Source organism: Erinaceus europaeus, chromosome 16, assembly GCF_950295315.1.
Source record: "Erinaceus europaeus chromosome 16, mEriEur2.1, whole genome shotgun sequence".
Lineage (NCBI taxonomy): Eukaryota > Metazoa > Chordata > Mammalia > Eulipotyphla > Erinaceidae > Erinaceus > Erinaceus europaeus.
Window position 1 is genome coordinate 69,123,464 of NC_080177.1, and position 14,223 is coordinate 69,137,686.

General features: G+C 54.7%; 1 protein-coding gene across 1 annotated transcript in view; it reads left to right on the forward strand.

Moving 5' to 3' along the window:
* LOC103126729 (myosin-6) overlaps window positions 1-14,223 on the forward strand; it is a 31,675-nt gene that overhangs the window by 11,713 nt on the left and 5,739 nt on the right. Inside the window, exons 15-33 of the mRNA XM_060175313.1 lie at window positions 208-278; window positions 561-648; window positions 746-863; window positions 999-1,122; window positions 1,297-1,433; window positions 3,665-3,920; window positions 4,381-4,623; window positions 4,796-4,972; window positions 5,446-5,591; window positions 6,080-6,170; window positions 6,402-6,791; window positions 7,945-8,071; window positions 8,163-8,281; window positions 10,188-10,384; window positions 10,902-11,085; window positions 11,199-11,364; window positions 11,453-11,577; window positions 13,200-13,508; window positions 13,827-14,030. Coding sequence (XP_060031296.1) covers window positions 208-278; window positions 561-648; window positions 746-863; window positions 999-1,122; window positions 1,297-1,433; window positions 3,665-3,920; window positions 4,381-4,623; window positions 4,796-4,972; window positions 5,446-5,591; window positions 6,080-6,170; window positions 6,402-6,791; window positions 7,945-8,071; window positions 8,163-8,281; window positions 10,188-10,384; window positions 10,902-11,085; window positions 11,199-11,364; window positions 11,453-11,577; window positions 13,200-13,508; window positions 13,827-14,030 — 3,272 coding nt within the window. The remainder of the gene's footprint in view (window positions 1-207; window positions 279-560; window positions 649-745; window positions 864-998; window positions 1,123-1,296; window positions 1,434-3,664; window positions 3,921-4,380; window positions 4,624-4,795; window positions 4,973-5,445; window positions 5,592-6,079; window positions 6,171-6,401; window positions 6,792-7,944; window positions 8,072-8,162; window positions 8,282-10,187; window positions 10,385-10,901; window positions 11,086-11,198; window positions 11,365-11,452; window positions 11,578-13,199; window positions 13,509-13,826; window positions 14,031-14,223) is intronic.

The following is a 14,223-nucleotide window of genomic DNA, read 5'->3' on the forward strand; positions in this document are numbered from 1 at the left end:
AGGACAAACCTATTTATTGAGTTTATTCCATACAAGGGAGAGAGAAAGAAAGAGAGAGACAGAGACAGAAACCTGAATAGCACTCTGGTATATACGGTTCTGGGGATTGAACCTCAGGCATGCAAGTCCAGTGCTCTACTAGTCAAGCTATTTTCCCAGCCATCTTTTTCAAGGACTCACCATCCTTCTTTCTCTGGACTCTTTTAGCAGATAGTGGCAAAGGCAAAGGAGCCAAGAAAAAGGGCTCGTCCTTTCAGACGGTATCAGCCCTCCACCGGGTAAGAAGGAAGGGCCCAAGTTGCAGCCTTGGGGGTGAAGGTGGGGAACTGGGGGTGGGGTGGGAAGGCCCAGCCCAGCCCAATGCCCTGGCTGCATAGCCGCAGCCCACAGCTCTGCATCTGTGTATGGAAGCAGCTCACGTGTGCCCAGTCCTGAACTCATGACACAGATCATGCCAAGTCCCTGTCCTGTACTGGCAACACATTATCCCAGGCCCAGGGCTTGGGGAGTAGCCCTGTAACACTTGACCTCCCCTTGGCCCACAATCACATGGCCCACAGGAGAATCTCAACAAGCTGATGACCAACCTGAAGACCACGCACCCCCACTTTGTACGCTGCCTTATCCCCAATGAGAGGAAAGCTCCGGGTGAGCAGTGTAGGGGGGCTGGTCTGGGGCGGGTCCCTAGCCTCTCCATGTCCCGGACCTGACCCCTCACTTGTCTCCCTCCATGTCTCCACCGCAGGGGTGATGGACAACCCCCTGGTCATGCACCAGCTGCGCTGCAACGGCGTGCTGGAGGGCATCCGCATCTGCAGGAAGGGCTTCCCCAACCGCATCCTCTATGGCGACTTCCGGCAGAGGTGGGCAGGGGACGGGACGCCCCCACTGGGGGTGGCGGGGTGGCTGGGAGGCAGGCTCACAGCATGAGCAGGTGGCAACTCCGGGCACCTCACCTCCCTCCTGCCTCCCTCCCTCCCTCCACCCCTCCCTCCCAGGTACCGCATCCTGAACCCGGCGGCCATCCCGGAGGGCCAGTTCATCGACAGCAGGAAGGGGGCAGAGAAGCTGCTGAGCTCCCTGGACATCGACCACAACCAGTACAAGTTCGGCCACACCAAGGTGAGGAGGGGGGAGAGGGAGGCCCCAGTCGGCCTCTGGCTCCCCGGTGCCAGTCTCTGGGCCTCGTGCTAAGCCTGGGCTCTCTGTGAGGCTGTGGCTCTTCCTAAGACCTCCCCCTGCTCCCCCCATCCCAGTACTGCCCCCCACACCTGCCTGCATGCACCTTGCCCACAGGTGTTCTTCAAGGCGGGGCTACTGGGGCTGCTGGAGGAGATGCGGGACGAGAGGCTGAGCCGCATCATCACGCGCATCCAGGCGCAGTCCCGCGGGCAGCTCATGCGCATCGAGTTCAAGAAGATCTTGGAGCGCAGGTGAGGAAGGGAAGCAAGACGTCCTCCCAGAGATCTGAGAGGAGACAAACAATGCCAAGGAGCGTGGGCCAAAAAACCCAAGCTCCAATCCTGACTCCACCATTTACCAGTTAGGTACCCTGAGCAAGCACTAGGTCTATTTTGAATTATTTTATTTTATTTTATTTTATTTTGCCTCCAGTGTTATCACTAGGGCTCGGTGCCTGCACTACGAATCCACTGCTTCTAGAGGCTGTTTTTTCCCATTTTGTTGTCCTTGTTGTTGTTGGATAGGACAGAAAGAAATGGAGAGAGGAGAAGACAGAGAAGGGGAGAGAAAGACAGACACTTGCAAACCTGCTTCACCACTTGTGAAGCGACTCCCCTGCAGATGGGGAGCTGGGGCTCGAACCAGGATCCTTATGCCGGTCCTTTGTGCTTCATGCCTTCTTCTTCTTCTAGCGTTTGCCCTTCTTCCGTAGCCAGTTAACAGCATCAAGTTGAGCCTGATGTGTGCTTAACTCGCTGCACTACCGCCCGACCCCCTATTTCGAATTATCTTAAAGCATAATTCTACATGAGAAATATAAATGAAAACACTAATGAGTCAGTATTTTAATCAACTAGACTGGCAAAAATACCAAGAAATTCGACCTACCGCTTGCAAGCATGTAGACTAGTGCAACCCTCTCAGGAGAACAATGTGTGACGAGTCTCTTAAAGACAGGCAGTCACAGCCTTTTCAATTTCACTCCTGGGTGCACATCCAATGAGAACCCGGACAATATGAGATAGGAATCTTCACAGAGGCACTGCTCCAACTAAAAAGACATGAAAACCATCCAGATTTCTACCCACTGGGGAAGGACTATAGCAGAATAAGGCAATAAAAGAGACGGAACTACAACTGCAACTATGTCTGAGCCTTAAAATCTTACTGTTGAGTGGACAAAAGCAAATTGTAAATGGATATTTCATGTGGCCAGTTTTGATGAATCACAAATAGCAATAGCATACTGTTTGTTCACTTCTTAGTGAAGGAGAGAGAGAGAGAGAAGGGGGGGGAGAAAAAGAACTAAAGCATCTCCCCCGCACATGAAGTTTCAGGGTTGAAATCAGGACTCCAGGCTTGAAAGTCCAACACTTTATCTACATGCCACCTCCTAGCCACCAGCAGACTGTCTGAATTCACACATATATGCAGTCATGTACTGCTTAAGATGGGTAGCCAATCTGAGAAATACACTCGGAGGCAGGAGCTAGGCAGTAGCTCAGTGGGTTAAGCGCACGTGGCCCAAAGCGCACAGGCATCAGGATACCGGCTCAAGCCCCCAGCTCCCCACCTGCAGGTGTCTATCTTTCTCTCCCCATCCCTGTCTTCCCTTCCTCTCTCCATTTCTCTCTGTCCTATCCAACAATAGTAATAACAATGATAACAAGGGCAACAAAAGGGGAAATTTTAAAAAAATATTTATTTTATTTATTTATTCCCTTTTGTTGCCCTTGTTTTATTGTTGTAGTTATTATTGTTGTTGTTGTTGGATAGGACAGAGAGAAATGGAGAGAGGAGGGGAAGACAGTGAGGAGGAGAGAAAGATAGACACCTGCAGACCTGCTTCACCTCCTGTGAAGCGACTCCCCTGCAGGTGGGGAGCCAGGGTTCGAACCCGGATCCTTATGCCGATCCTTGTGCTTTGCACCACCTGCGCTTAACCCACTGCGCTACAGCCCGACTCCCAAGGGGAAAATTTTTTTTAAATAAAAATAAATTTTACAAAGTATCTATATTTTTTAAAAATTAGGAAATGAAAAACAGGAGGCTGGGGGAGGGCCTACCTCTTATGAGAGGACCAGAAAGGGGGTTTGGAAGAGGCTCACAGCTACAGTAAACAAAGCAGTGCTCTCACTCATGTTTGGGTGGTAGCTTCATGAATAGTCATTCAGTCTTCATACCATAGATATATACTATAGCAACTCTAAAATATCACCATTTTACCATATTAGAGGGCCTTATGAGTTTACAACCACTCAGCACAATAGACACTCTCTACATGGTAGCCTCCACGACTGCTCATGGTCCAGAGGGGCAGATACGACAGAGAAACACTGACTGAACACCTCCGCGTCTGGCGCTGAGCTAACCTTGTGCGCAGATGCTGCCTTTACAATGGCACCTGGAGATGTGTGTATGGACAGAGCTGCGCAGAGCTGGTCCCAGCACTTCATCCCCTGACCTCGTGTTTCCTTGCCAGGGACGCTCTGCTGGTCATCCAGTGGAACATCCGGGCCTTCATGGGGGTCAAGAACTGGCCCTGGATGAAGCTCTACTTCAAGATCAAGCCTCTGCTGAAGAGCGCGGAGACGGAGAAGGAGATGGCCAACATGAAGGAGGAGTTCGGGCGAGTCAAGGAGGCGCTGGAGAAATCCGAGTCTCGGCGCAAAGAGCTGGAGGAGAAGATGGTGTCCTTGCTGCAGGAGAAGAATGACCTTCAGCTCCAAGTGCAGGCGGTGAGGCCCCAGGATCATCTCTTCATTCCAACTTTCCCCACCACTGGGGACTAGCTCGTCACAAGGGACGAGTGGGTTTTTTTGTTGGTTGGTTGGTTGTTTGGTTGGTTTTTGCCATCAGGGTTATCGCTGGGGTTCAGTGCTGGCACTATGAATCCACTGCTCCTGGCAGCCACTTTTTCCATTTTATTGGATAGGACAGAAAGGAATTGAGAGAGGAGGAAGAGATAGAGAGGGAAAGAGAAAGACACCTGCAGACCTGTTTCACCACTTGCAAAGTGACCCCTCTTCCCCCTCCTGGTAGGGGCTGGGGAGGCTCAGATCAGAATCCTTCCATGAGTCCTTGTGCTTCGTACTATGTGCACATAACTGGGTGCACCACTGCCCATCCTGGAGAACTTCAGGACCTGGGTCTCACCTCTCTTCATCACCAGCTCTTCTCTTGGATCCCTTCCCCCAGGAACAAGACAACCTGGCAGATGCAGAGGAGCGCTGTGACCAGCTGATCAAGAACAAGATCCAGCTGGAGGCCAAGGCGAAGGAGATGACCGAGAGGCTGGAGGACGAGGAGGAGATGAACGCCGAGCTCACGGCCAAGAAGCGCAAGCTGGAGGATGAGAGCTCCGAGCTCAAGAAGGACATCGACGACCTGGAGCTGACCCTGGCCAAGGTGGAGAAGGAGAAGCACGCCACAGAGAACAAGGTGAGGCGGCCCAGCCCCTCTCCTCTCGCTGCACCGGGCCCTCCCTCCCAGGACTCAGGCCCCGGCGGGGTCCCCAGGCAGTGTGGCCCTTGGCACGGGAAGGGGCCTGCCACTGCCACCGCCCCCAGGCTGGGGGCCTCTGACCCTAAGGGGAGGGGCTCTGGGTCGGTAGGTGAAGAACCTGACAGAGGAGATGGCTGGGCTGGATGAGATCATCGCCAAGCTGACCAAGGAGAAGAAAGCTCTGCAGGAGGCCCACCAGCAGGCCCTGGATGACCTTCAGGCTGAGGAGGACAAGGTCAACACGCTGACCAAGTCCAAGGTCAAGCTGGAGCAGCAGGTGGACGATGTGAGTAGAGAGAACCATGTGCGTAAGGGGGTTATGCAAAAGTCTTCCATGCCTGATTCTCCAAAGTTCCACATTCAGTCTCCAGCACCACCATAAGCCAGAGCTCAGCAGTGCTCTGGGTAACACACAGAGGGAGAGGGAGAGGGAGAGGGAGAGGGAGAGGGAGAGGGAGAGGGAGAGGGACAGGGACAGGGACAGGGACAGGGAGAAAGAGAGAATGTCTCTTGGGAGTTTGCAGGCAGTATCTATGACCAAAGGGCTCCTGATTCCTAGAACTCACATCTATCCATCTCGGGGCCTCTGACTGCAGGTGCTCACTGGGTTAGGTTTCAGAATCCTCTGCTTCTGCTCTGTGTAGAATCCTGCAGGCCGGGCCTCCACCTCTCTGTGCTTTGAGTGCAGAAGAGGGCAGGGGTGCACACTGTGTGGATCTCATATTTCCAACACCCTGCCTCTTGTTCCTGCTCCCCCAGCTGGAGGGGTCCCTGGAGCAGGAGAAGAAGGTGCGCATGGACCTGGAGCGAGCCAAGCGGAAGCTGGAGGGTGACCTGAAGCTGACCCAGGAGAGCATCATGGACCTGGAGAATGACAAGCAGCAGCTGGAAGAAAAGCTCAAGAAGTAGGTACCACCGTGATCTGGTGCCCACACCAGAGTAGGTCTGAGGATTTGAGCCCAGGGTACTGCATCTGCTCCTGCCCCTACCCTGAAGCTAGCCTTGGTTGTCCTGAGCATGGTGGGTCTCAGAAGTCAACAACAGGGGGGCCAGGCAGTGGTATGCCTGGTTAAGTGTATATACTACAGTGCTCAAGGACCTGGATTCAAGCCCCTGGTCCCCACCTACAGGAGGAAAGATTCACGAGTAGTAAAGCAGGGCTGCAAGTGTCTATCTCTCTCCTTCTCTATCTCCCCCTCAATTTCTCTCTGTCTGTGTGCACTAATATAAATAAAATTAATTTTAATTAAAGACAAAAGAAGTCAATCACAGCCCTCGTTCCTTCACCTTCAGGCCAACGGGTGTGGGCCAGCCCTAGCATGCCAAGGTGAGGAAAGAGAGAGGGCCTGCAAGAAAGAAGAACAATGATTTGCCCCCCCCCTTTCTCCTCCAGGAAAGAGTTTGACATCAATCAGCAGAACAGCAAGATTGAGGATGAGCAGGCACTGGCCCTTCAGCTGCAGAAGAAGCTGAAGGAAAATCAGGTGAAGTTCTTCCTCATGCAGCCAAGGCTCCATGGCTTAGAAGCTGCCGAAATTCCGTAGGGTGCAAAAACCCTCCTTAGGAGTAAGGGCAACCCAGAGCCCCCACCTGCAGAACTTCCCTTGGTTGGGAACCAGTGCTGGGCCCAGGAGTCTTCTAGAGCCTGGGGTGGGGTGGGGCTCCCAGGGAGGTCTGTTGAGCCCAGGTCTGGTCCCGCCTCCGTGTGCCCCCAGGCTCGCATCGAGGAGCTGGAGGAGGAGCTGGAGGCCGAGCGCACCGCCAGGGCCAAGGTGGAGAAGCTGCGCTCAGACCTGTCCCGGGAGCTGGAGGAGATCAGCGAGCGGCTGGAGGAGGCCGGCGGCGCCACGTCCGTGCAGATCGAGATGAATAAGAAGCGCGAGGCCGAGTTCCAGAAGATGCGGCGCGACCTGGAGGAGGCCACGCTGCAGCATGAGGCCACGGCCGCCGCGCTGCGCAAGAAGCACGCCGACAGCGTGGCCGAGCTGGGCGAGCAGATCGACAACCTGCAGCGCGTCAAGCAGAAGCTGGAGAAGGAGAAGAGCGAGTTCAAGCTGGAGCTGGACGATGTCACCTCCAACATGGAGCAGCTCATCAAGGCCAAGGTGGGCGCCTGCAGCTCCCTGGGCTCCCCGGGCTTCCCGGTGCGCCTGCCTGCCGCCTTCCCTGCCCACCTTCTCCGGCTGTCTCCTCTTCTCACCCCCTCTCCACCACATGGCCTTTAGTCCTGCCCCCCCCACCCCCTCCCATGATTTAGGTTCCTTACCATCCCCTTCTTCTTAAATTTGTGTACCTGGATTGGGGAGAGAGCATAATGGTTCTGCAAAAGACTCTAATGTCTGAGGCACTGAGGTCCCAGGTTCAATTCCCAGCACCACCAGAACTGAGCAATGCTCTGGTCTCGGACAGTGTGTGTGTGTGTGTGTGTGTGTGTGTGTGTGTGTGTGTGTGTGTGTGTTTGTGTTTGTGTGTGCATGTGTGTGTATTCCCTCTGAATCTCTCATTAAAATAAACAAATTGGGGGCTGGGCAGTAGCACGACACAGAGCGCATGGCACAAAGCGCAAGGACCTGCGTTAAGAATCCCAGTTCAAGCCCCCCCCCCCAGCTCCCCACCTTCAGGTGGGTCACTTCACTAAGCGGTGAAGCAGGTCTGCAGGTGTCTTTTTCTCCCCTTCTCTGTCTTCCCCTCCTCTCTCGATTTTTCTCTGTCTTATCTAACAACAGTAACAACAAGACCATAAAATGAGAAAAAAATGGCCTCCAGGAGCAGCAGATTCATAGTGCAGGCACCGAGCCCCAGTGATAACCTTGGAGGCAAAAATAACTAAATAAACAAGTTATTCCCTAGGGGCCAGCTGGTAGCACACCCAGTTGAGCACACACATTACCAATCACAAGGACCAGGTTTCAAGTCTTCTTCCTACCTGTAGGGCAGTTGCTTCATGAGCAATGAAGCAGGTCTGCAAGTGTCTCTCTTTCTTTCTTCCTCTCTATCTCCACCTCCTCCCCCTCTCAACTTCTCTCTGTCCTATCAAATAAAATAGAAAGGGGACAAAAAGAAAAGGAAACAAAGATGGAGGCTGGCTACAGTGGATTCATAGTGCCAACACTGATTTCCATGGTAATCCTAGTGCCAAAAAAAAACTAATTCCTCTAAAGATGTCTGCCCTCCCATCCCCATTATTCCCTGTTTCACATGTCCATACCTATGCTCTCCCTCCACACTCATCTTTCCTGCACTTCTTACTACCTGCAGGCAAACCTGGAGAAGGTGTCCCGGACCCTGGAGGATCAGGCCAATGAGTACCGGGTGAAGCTGGAGGAGGCCCAGCGCTCCCTCAATGATTTCACCACCCAGCGAGCCAAACTGCAGACAGAGAATGGTGTGTGGGCCTCCCCTCACCTCCTTCCTGCCACCCTGAGAGCATGGATCCCCCTCTTCTGTGACCCAGAGACCCTCCTTCCCACTTGCAGGTGAACTGTCCCGGCAGCTGGAGGAAAAGGAGGCGCTGATCTCGCAGCTGACTCGAGGGAAACTGTCCTACACCCAGCAAATGGAAGACCTTAAGCGGCAGCTGGAGGAGGAGGGCAAGGTGGGCCCAGCAGGGGCAGCAGGATGGGCCTGAAGGCAGCTCTAGGGCAGTTGACCTTGGCATCAGAAACACAGCCCAGGGGGCCAGGCTGTGGTGCACCTGGTTAAGCGCACACGTTACAGTGTGCGAGGAGCCGGGTTCAAGCCCCTGGTCCCCCCTGCAGGGGGGAGGCTTCACAAGTGGTGAAGCAAGGCTGCAGGTGTCTCTCTGTCTCTCTCCTCCTCTATTTTCTCTTCCCCTCTCAATTTCTGGCTGTCTCTATTCAATAATAAATCAATGAAAGGAAGAAAGAAAGAAAGAAGGAAAGAAAGAAAGAAAGGAGGAAAGAAAGAAAGGCAGGCATCCCAGGGGGTGGAGAGAGGTCTCTACAGTGAGAAAAAGCTCGTTTACCTGCAGGGGGAGACGCTTCTTGAGTGTAGGGCAGTGCTGCTGGTGCCTCTCTTTCTCTATCCCACTTCCTCCTCCTCAGCCTTCCCCTCTGTTTCCTCATGGTCCCTACCATGACTTTAAAAAGGGAAACACAATTAAATGAATAAATAAGTCAATGGAAAACCTTAGCCATTTGGCTGGAGAAATGCTCATCTAGTAAAGCATCGATCAGGCATGCATGCAGGAGGAGCCTGGCTTAGTCTCCAGCTCCAAGTGTGTTGGAGTGGTGTGCTGGCTGTTGGCTCAGCCAAACCCTCAGATGTGATTTTTAAATGAATCTTTAAAAAAGGAAAGAAAAATCTCAGTCTGGGTGCTAGACTTTAACTCAGTGACACCAGAAGCTCATGGAACTCCTCTCCTTTCTCTTTCTCTTTTGCTTTCTTTCCTTCCTTTCTTCCTTCCTTCCTTCTTTTTTTTCCCCCTTTTATTACTACCAAAGTTATCAGATGGGGCTCAATTCCTGCACAATGAATCCACCACTCCTGGCAGTCCTTTTTATTTTGAATTTTTTAAATTATCCTTGTTTATTTATTGGATAGAGACAGCCAGATTTTTGAGAGGGAAGGGGGAGAGAGACCAGGTAGTGGCACACCTGGTTGAGCATACATGTTACAGTGCACAAGGAGCCAGGTTCAAGTCCCCAGTCCCCACCCGCAGGGGGAAAGCTTCACAAGTGGTGAAGCAGGGCTGCAGATGTCTCTCTGCCTCTTTCCCTCTCTATAACCACCTTCCCTCTCAATTTCTGGCTGTGTCTATCCAATAAATAAATAAAACTTAAAAAAAATTTAAGTGAGAGAAGGAGGAGACAGAAAGGGAGAGAGATACCTGCTGCCCTGCTTCACCACTCACAAAGCTCTCCCCCTGCAGGTGGGGACGAGGGCTCCATCCTGGGTCCTTGTACATTATAACATGCACTCAACCAGGTGTACCACCAGGTCCTAATTTTTAAAAAAGAGACAGAGAAAAATTGAGAAGGAAATGGGGAGACAGAAAGGGAGAAAGACAGAACCTGCAGCACTGCTTTATCACTTGTGAAGCTTCCCCCCTGTAGGTGGGGACCAAGGGCTTGAGCCCAGGTCCTGTACATGGTAATGCATGCACTCTATTGAGTGTGCCACCATCTGCCCCCTCTTCTGTTTTTAAAAGTAAGTTGTATTCATTTATTAACATGAGAAAGAAAGAGAGGGAACCAGAGTATCACTCTGGCACACGTGACACCAGGGATCAACCTCTGGACTTCATGCTTTAAATCTGATGCCCTGGCCACCTCCTGGTCACCACTTCTTCTCTCATCTGTCAGCGGTGGGGTGGGCTAACCAGGAGCTACTCCAAGCCATGGGGATTCCACACCCTCCTCACCTTGAGTGAGGCCAGGGCTACCTGGAGTTCACAGACAGGAAAAGGAATTAGAGAAGAGGAGTATTCCCTGCCACCTTCCCAGAGCTACCTCTGTCTCCCCACGGCCCTCTGTCCACAGGCAAAGAACGCGCTGGCCCACGCGCTGCAGTCAGCCCGCCACGACTGCGACCTGCTGCGGGAGCAGTATGAGGAGGAGACGGAGGCCAAGGCGGAGCTGCAGCGCGTCCTGTCCAAGGCCAACTCTGAGGTGGCCCAGTGGAGGACCAAGTATGAGACGGACGCCATCCAGAGGACTGAGGAGCTGGAGGAGGCCAAGTGAGTCCCACAGAGCCCCACCCTGAGGGAGAAAGTCACAAGAGGAGCTGGGGGGTAGGTGTAGAAAGGAAATCAACCTGAATGGAGCAGGGAGAGATGAGAGACAGGAAGTGGGAGGGCAGCAGACATGCTGGAAGCCTGGACCCCACGCTCCCTCTCTGGGTATTCCACCTGGGCTGGCCCTGACTCCCTTCCTGTGACGGGTGAGCTTTTGGCCCGGGTTATACCTGATACTCACGTATAAGACGAGCAAAAAGCTTGTTGGTCAGAGGAGCTGCCGTCGATCAGCCTGGGGATGGGGCAGAATGGTGAGGGGAGGAGGCAACCCCCAAGAGGCACTATGTGAAGGGAGGAGTTTCTGCTCTGGGCACCTGCAGCCTATGCTCCCCAGAGAGCAGGGTCCCAGGGCCTGCAGGCGCTGCAGGGAAGGGAGGGGTCCAGGGAACAGGGTCGTCCCAAGGCCCCAGTATTCCTACACACACACACACACACACACACACACACCTGCCTCGGTCAGGAAGAAGCTGGCCCAGCGGCTGCAGGATGCTGAGGAGGCCGTGGAGGCCGTCAATGCCAAGTGCTCCTCCCTGGAGAAGACCAAGCACCGGCTGCAGAACGAGATCGAGGACCTCATGGTGGATGTGGAGCGCTCCAACGCAGCCGCTGCCGCCCTGGACAAGAAGCAGAGGAACTTTGACAAGGTGGGCTGGGCGCCGGGCAGCTGGGACAGGGCCACAGCAGACCGGGGATGCCCTCCTTGGGGGTCCTGGAGAGGGGTCGGGCTGGGGCTGCACGCTGAGCCCGGTCCTCACAGATCCTGGCCGAGTGGAAGCAGAAGTACGAGGAGGCCCAGTCGGAGCTGGAGTCCTCCCAGAAGGAGGCGCGTTCGCTCAGCACCGAGCTCTTCAAGCTCAAGAACGCCTACGAGGAGTCCCTGGAGCACCTGGAGACCTTCAAGCGGGAGAACAAGAACCTGCAGGGTGTGCTGGGGCCCCTGGGCAGGAGGTATTGGGGGGGGAATAAGGGCAGGAGGACTTGAGTGCTGAGTGCCTGGTGCCTGCCCCACAGAGGAGATCTCGGACCTGACGGAGCAGCTGGGGGAAGGAGGGAAGAACGCGCACGAGCTGGAGAAGACGCGCAAGCAGCTGGAGGCGGAGAAGCTGGAGCTGCAGTCGGCGCTGGAGGAGGCTGAGGTGAGGGCCTGACTCTGCCTGCACCTCTGCCCTGGCCCTCTGCCTGCACCTCTGCCCTGGCCCTCTGCCTGCACCTCTGCCCTGGCCCTCTGCCTGCACCTCTGCCCTGGCCCTCTGCCTGCACCTCTGCCCTGACCCTCTGCCTGCACCTCTGCCCTGACTCTCTGCCTGCACCTCTGCCCTGACTCTCTGCCTGCACCTCTACCCTGACTCTCTGCCTGCACCTCTACCCTGGCCCTCTGCCTGCACCTCTGCCCTGGTCCTCTGCCTGCACCTCTGCCCTGACTCTCTGCCTGCACCTCTGCCCTGACTCTCTGCCTGCACCTCTGCCCTGACTCTCTGCCTGCACCTCTACCCTGACTCTCTGCCTGCACCTCTACCCTGACTCTCTGCCTGCACCTCTACCCTGGCCCTCTGCCTGCACCTCTGCCCTGGTCCTCTGCCTGCACCTCTGCCCTGACTCTCTGCCTGCACCTCTGCCCTGACTCTCTGCCTGCACCTCTGCCCTGACTCTCTGCCTGCACCTCTGCCCTGACTCTCTGCCTGCACCTCTACCCTGGCCCTCTGCCTGCACCTCTGCCCTGGCCCTCTGCCTGCACCTCTGCCCTGGTCCTCTGCCTGTACCTCTGCCCTGACCCTCTGCCTGCACCTCTGCCCTGGCCCTCTGCCTGCACCTCTGCCCTGACTCTCTGCCTGCACCTCTACCCTGGCCCTCTGCCTGCACCTCTACCCTGGCCCTCTGCCTGCACCTCTGCCCTGGCCCTCTGCCTGCACCTCTGCCCTGGTCCTCTCCCCGCCTCTTCCCACTGCCTCCTTTGTCCCCAAGACAGCTTTGGTTAGCTCTTTGTCCTTAGTCCAAACATATACCACACACACACACACACACACACACACACACACACACCCTGATCCCCACAGCTGCCTTCAGAGCAGAGGCACACATTTGCAAGCTGCTCATTCCCCAAGTTCAGAAGCTGGAACCCGGCCAGCACAGTCACCTGTGTGGCGCCAGGTAGGAGCGTAGGCTCCAGGGCTCCACAGATCTGACTTTAGCCCTTGGCTTCAGGACCTCTGCGGTGTCACTGGACATGTTTCTTATCATCTCCATAACTCTGTTTTTTGCATATGTGTGAAAGGAAATGAATTGGCCATGCCTCATAAACTCTGGGGCTGGGTGATTCTGCAGGTCAAAGGAGGCAATACATCAAAATGCTTGCAACGTCTCAGCTATTAGGACCCTTCACTCTAGAGAGCTTGAGGCCATCCCAAAGTTGGGGTCTTCAGATTTTTTTTCTCTCTAAAGGATGAAGAAGCTGGGAAACCAAAATAAAGTTTTGTACTTCCTTTTATTAATTTTTTTCATTTCATTTATTGCCACCAGGGTTATTGCTGGGACTTGGTACATGCACAATACCACCATTCCCCAGTAGTCATTTTTTTTTTCAATTTTTCAATTTTATTTATTTATTGTTGGGTAGAGACAAGAGAGAAACTGAGAGGGGTGGGGGAGACAGGGAGAGAGACAGAGAGATACCTGTAGCCCTGCTTCACCACTTGTGAAGCTTTCCCCCGCAGGTGCTCAGACTCTCAATGCCCACCCCACCCCACCCCCCCACTCACAGGCCTCCCTAGAGCACGAGGAGGGCAAGATCCTGCGGGCACAGCTGGAGTTCAACCAGGTCAAGGCCGAGATCGAGCGCAAGCTGGCCGAGAAGGACGAGGAGATGGAGCAGGCCAAGCGCAACCACCTGCGGGTGCTGGAGTCTCTGCAGACGTCGCTGGACTCGGAGACGCGTAGCCGCAACGAGGCCCTGCGGGTGAAGAAGAAGATGGAGGGAGACCTCAATGAGATGGAGATCCAGCTCAGCCAGGCCAACCGCATGGCCTCCGAGGCCCAGAAGCAGCTCAAAAACACCCAGGCTCACCTGAAGGTACAGGAGATGGGGCTCTCAGAATGGGGGTGATTGGGGGCGCCCAAGAAATGGCATGAGGCCCTGAAGAAAGGATTCTTGGGCAAGTGAATGTGAGCAACTGGGAACCATGTTGCTTCTGGTCTCTGAGTCTACAAGGGAGAGCCACCCTAACCTGAGCGTGTCCTGGGCCAGCCCAGCCTCTAGTGGAGAGACAGATGGTGTTCCACCGCCCCTGTGTGTGAGGTGTGAGGATGTGGGGTAGGACGCCCCAGGCTCCAAAGGGCAGGTGCTGAGAGGCTGGGGTCCAGGTCTCCCCGCTTCACTGTTGCCCCCCAGGACACCCAGATCCAGCTGGACGATGCGGCCCACGCCAACGACGACCTGAAGGAGAACATCGCCATCGTGGAGCGCCGCAACACCCTGCTGCAGGCAGAGCTGGAGGAGCTGCGGGCCGTGGTGGAGCAGACGGAGAGGTCCCGCAAGCTGGCCGAGCAGGAGCTGATCGAGACCAGTGAGCGGGTGCAGCTGCTGCACTCCCAGGTGAGGGGCCCCAGGTTCATTCACCTCCCGGCCAGTCTCACCAGTTAGTGTTGGGTGCCAGAGCCACTGCCTTATTAACTTACTAGTTTATTAATCCATTTACATTTTGACACCAGGGTATTTCTGGACACTGTGCCTATATAATTTCGCCACTCCCTATAGGCTGTTGATTTTTTTCCCCATAGATAGATAG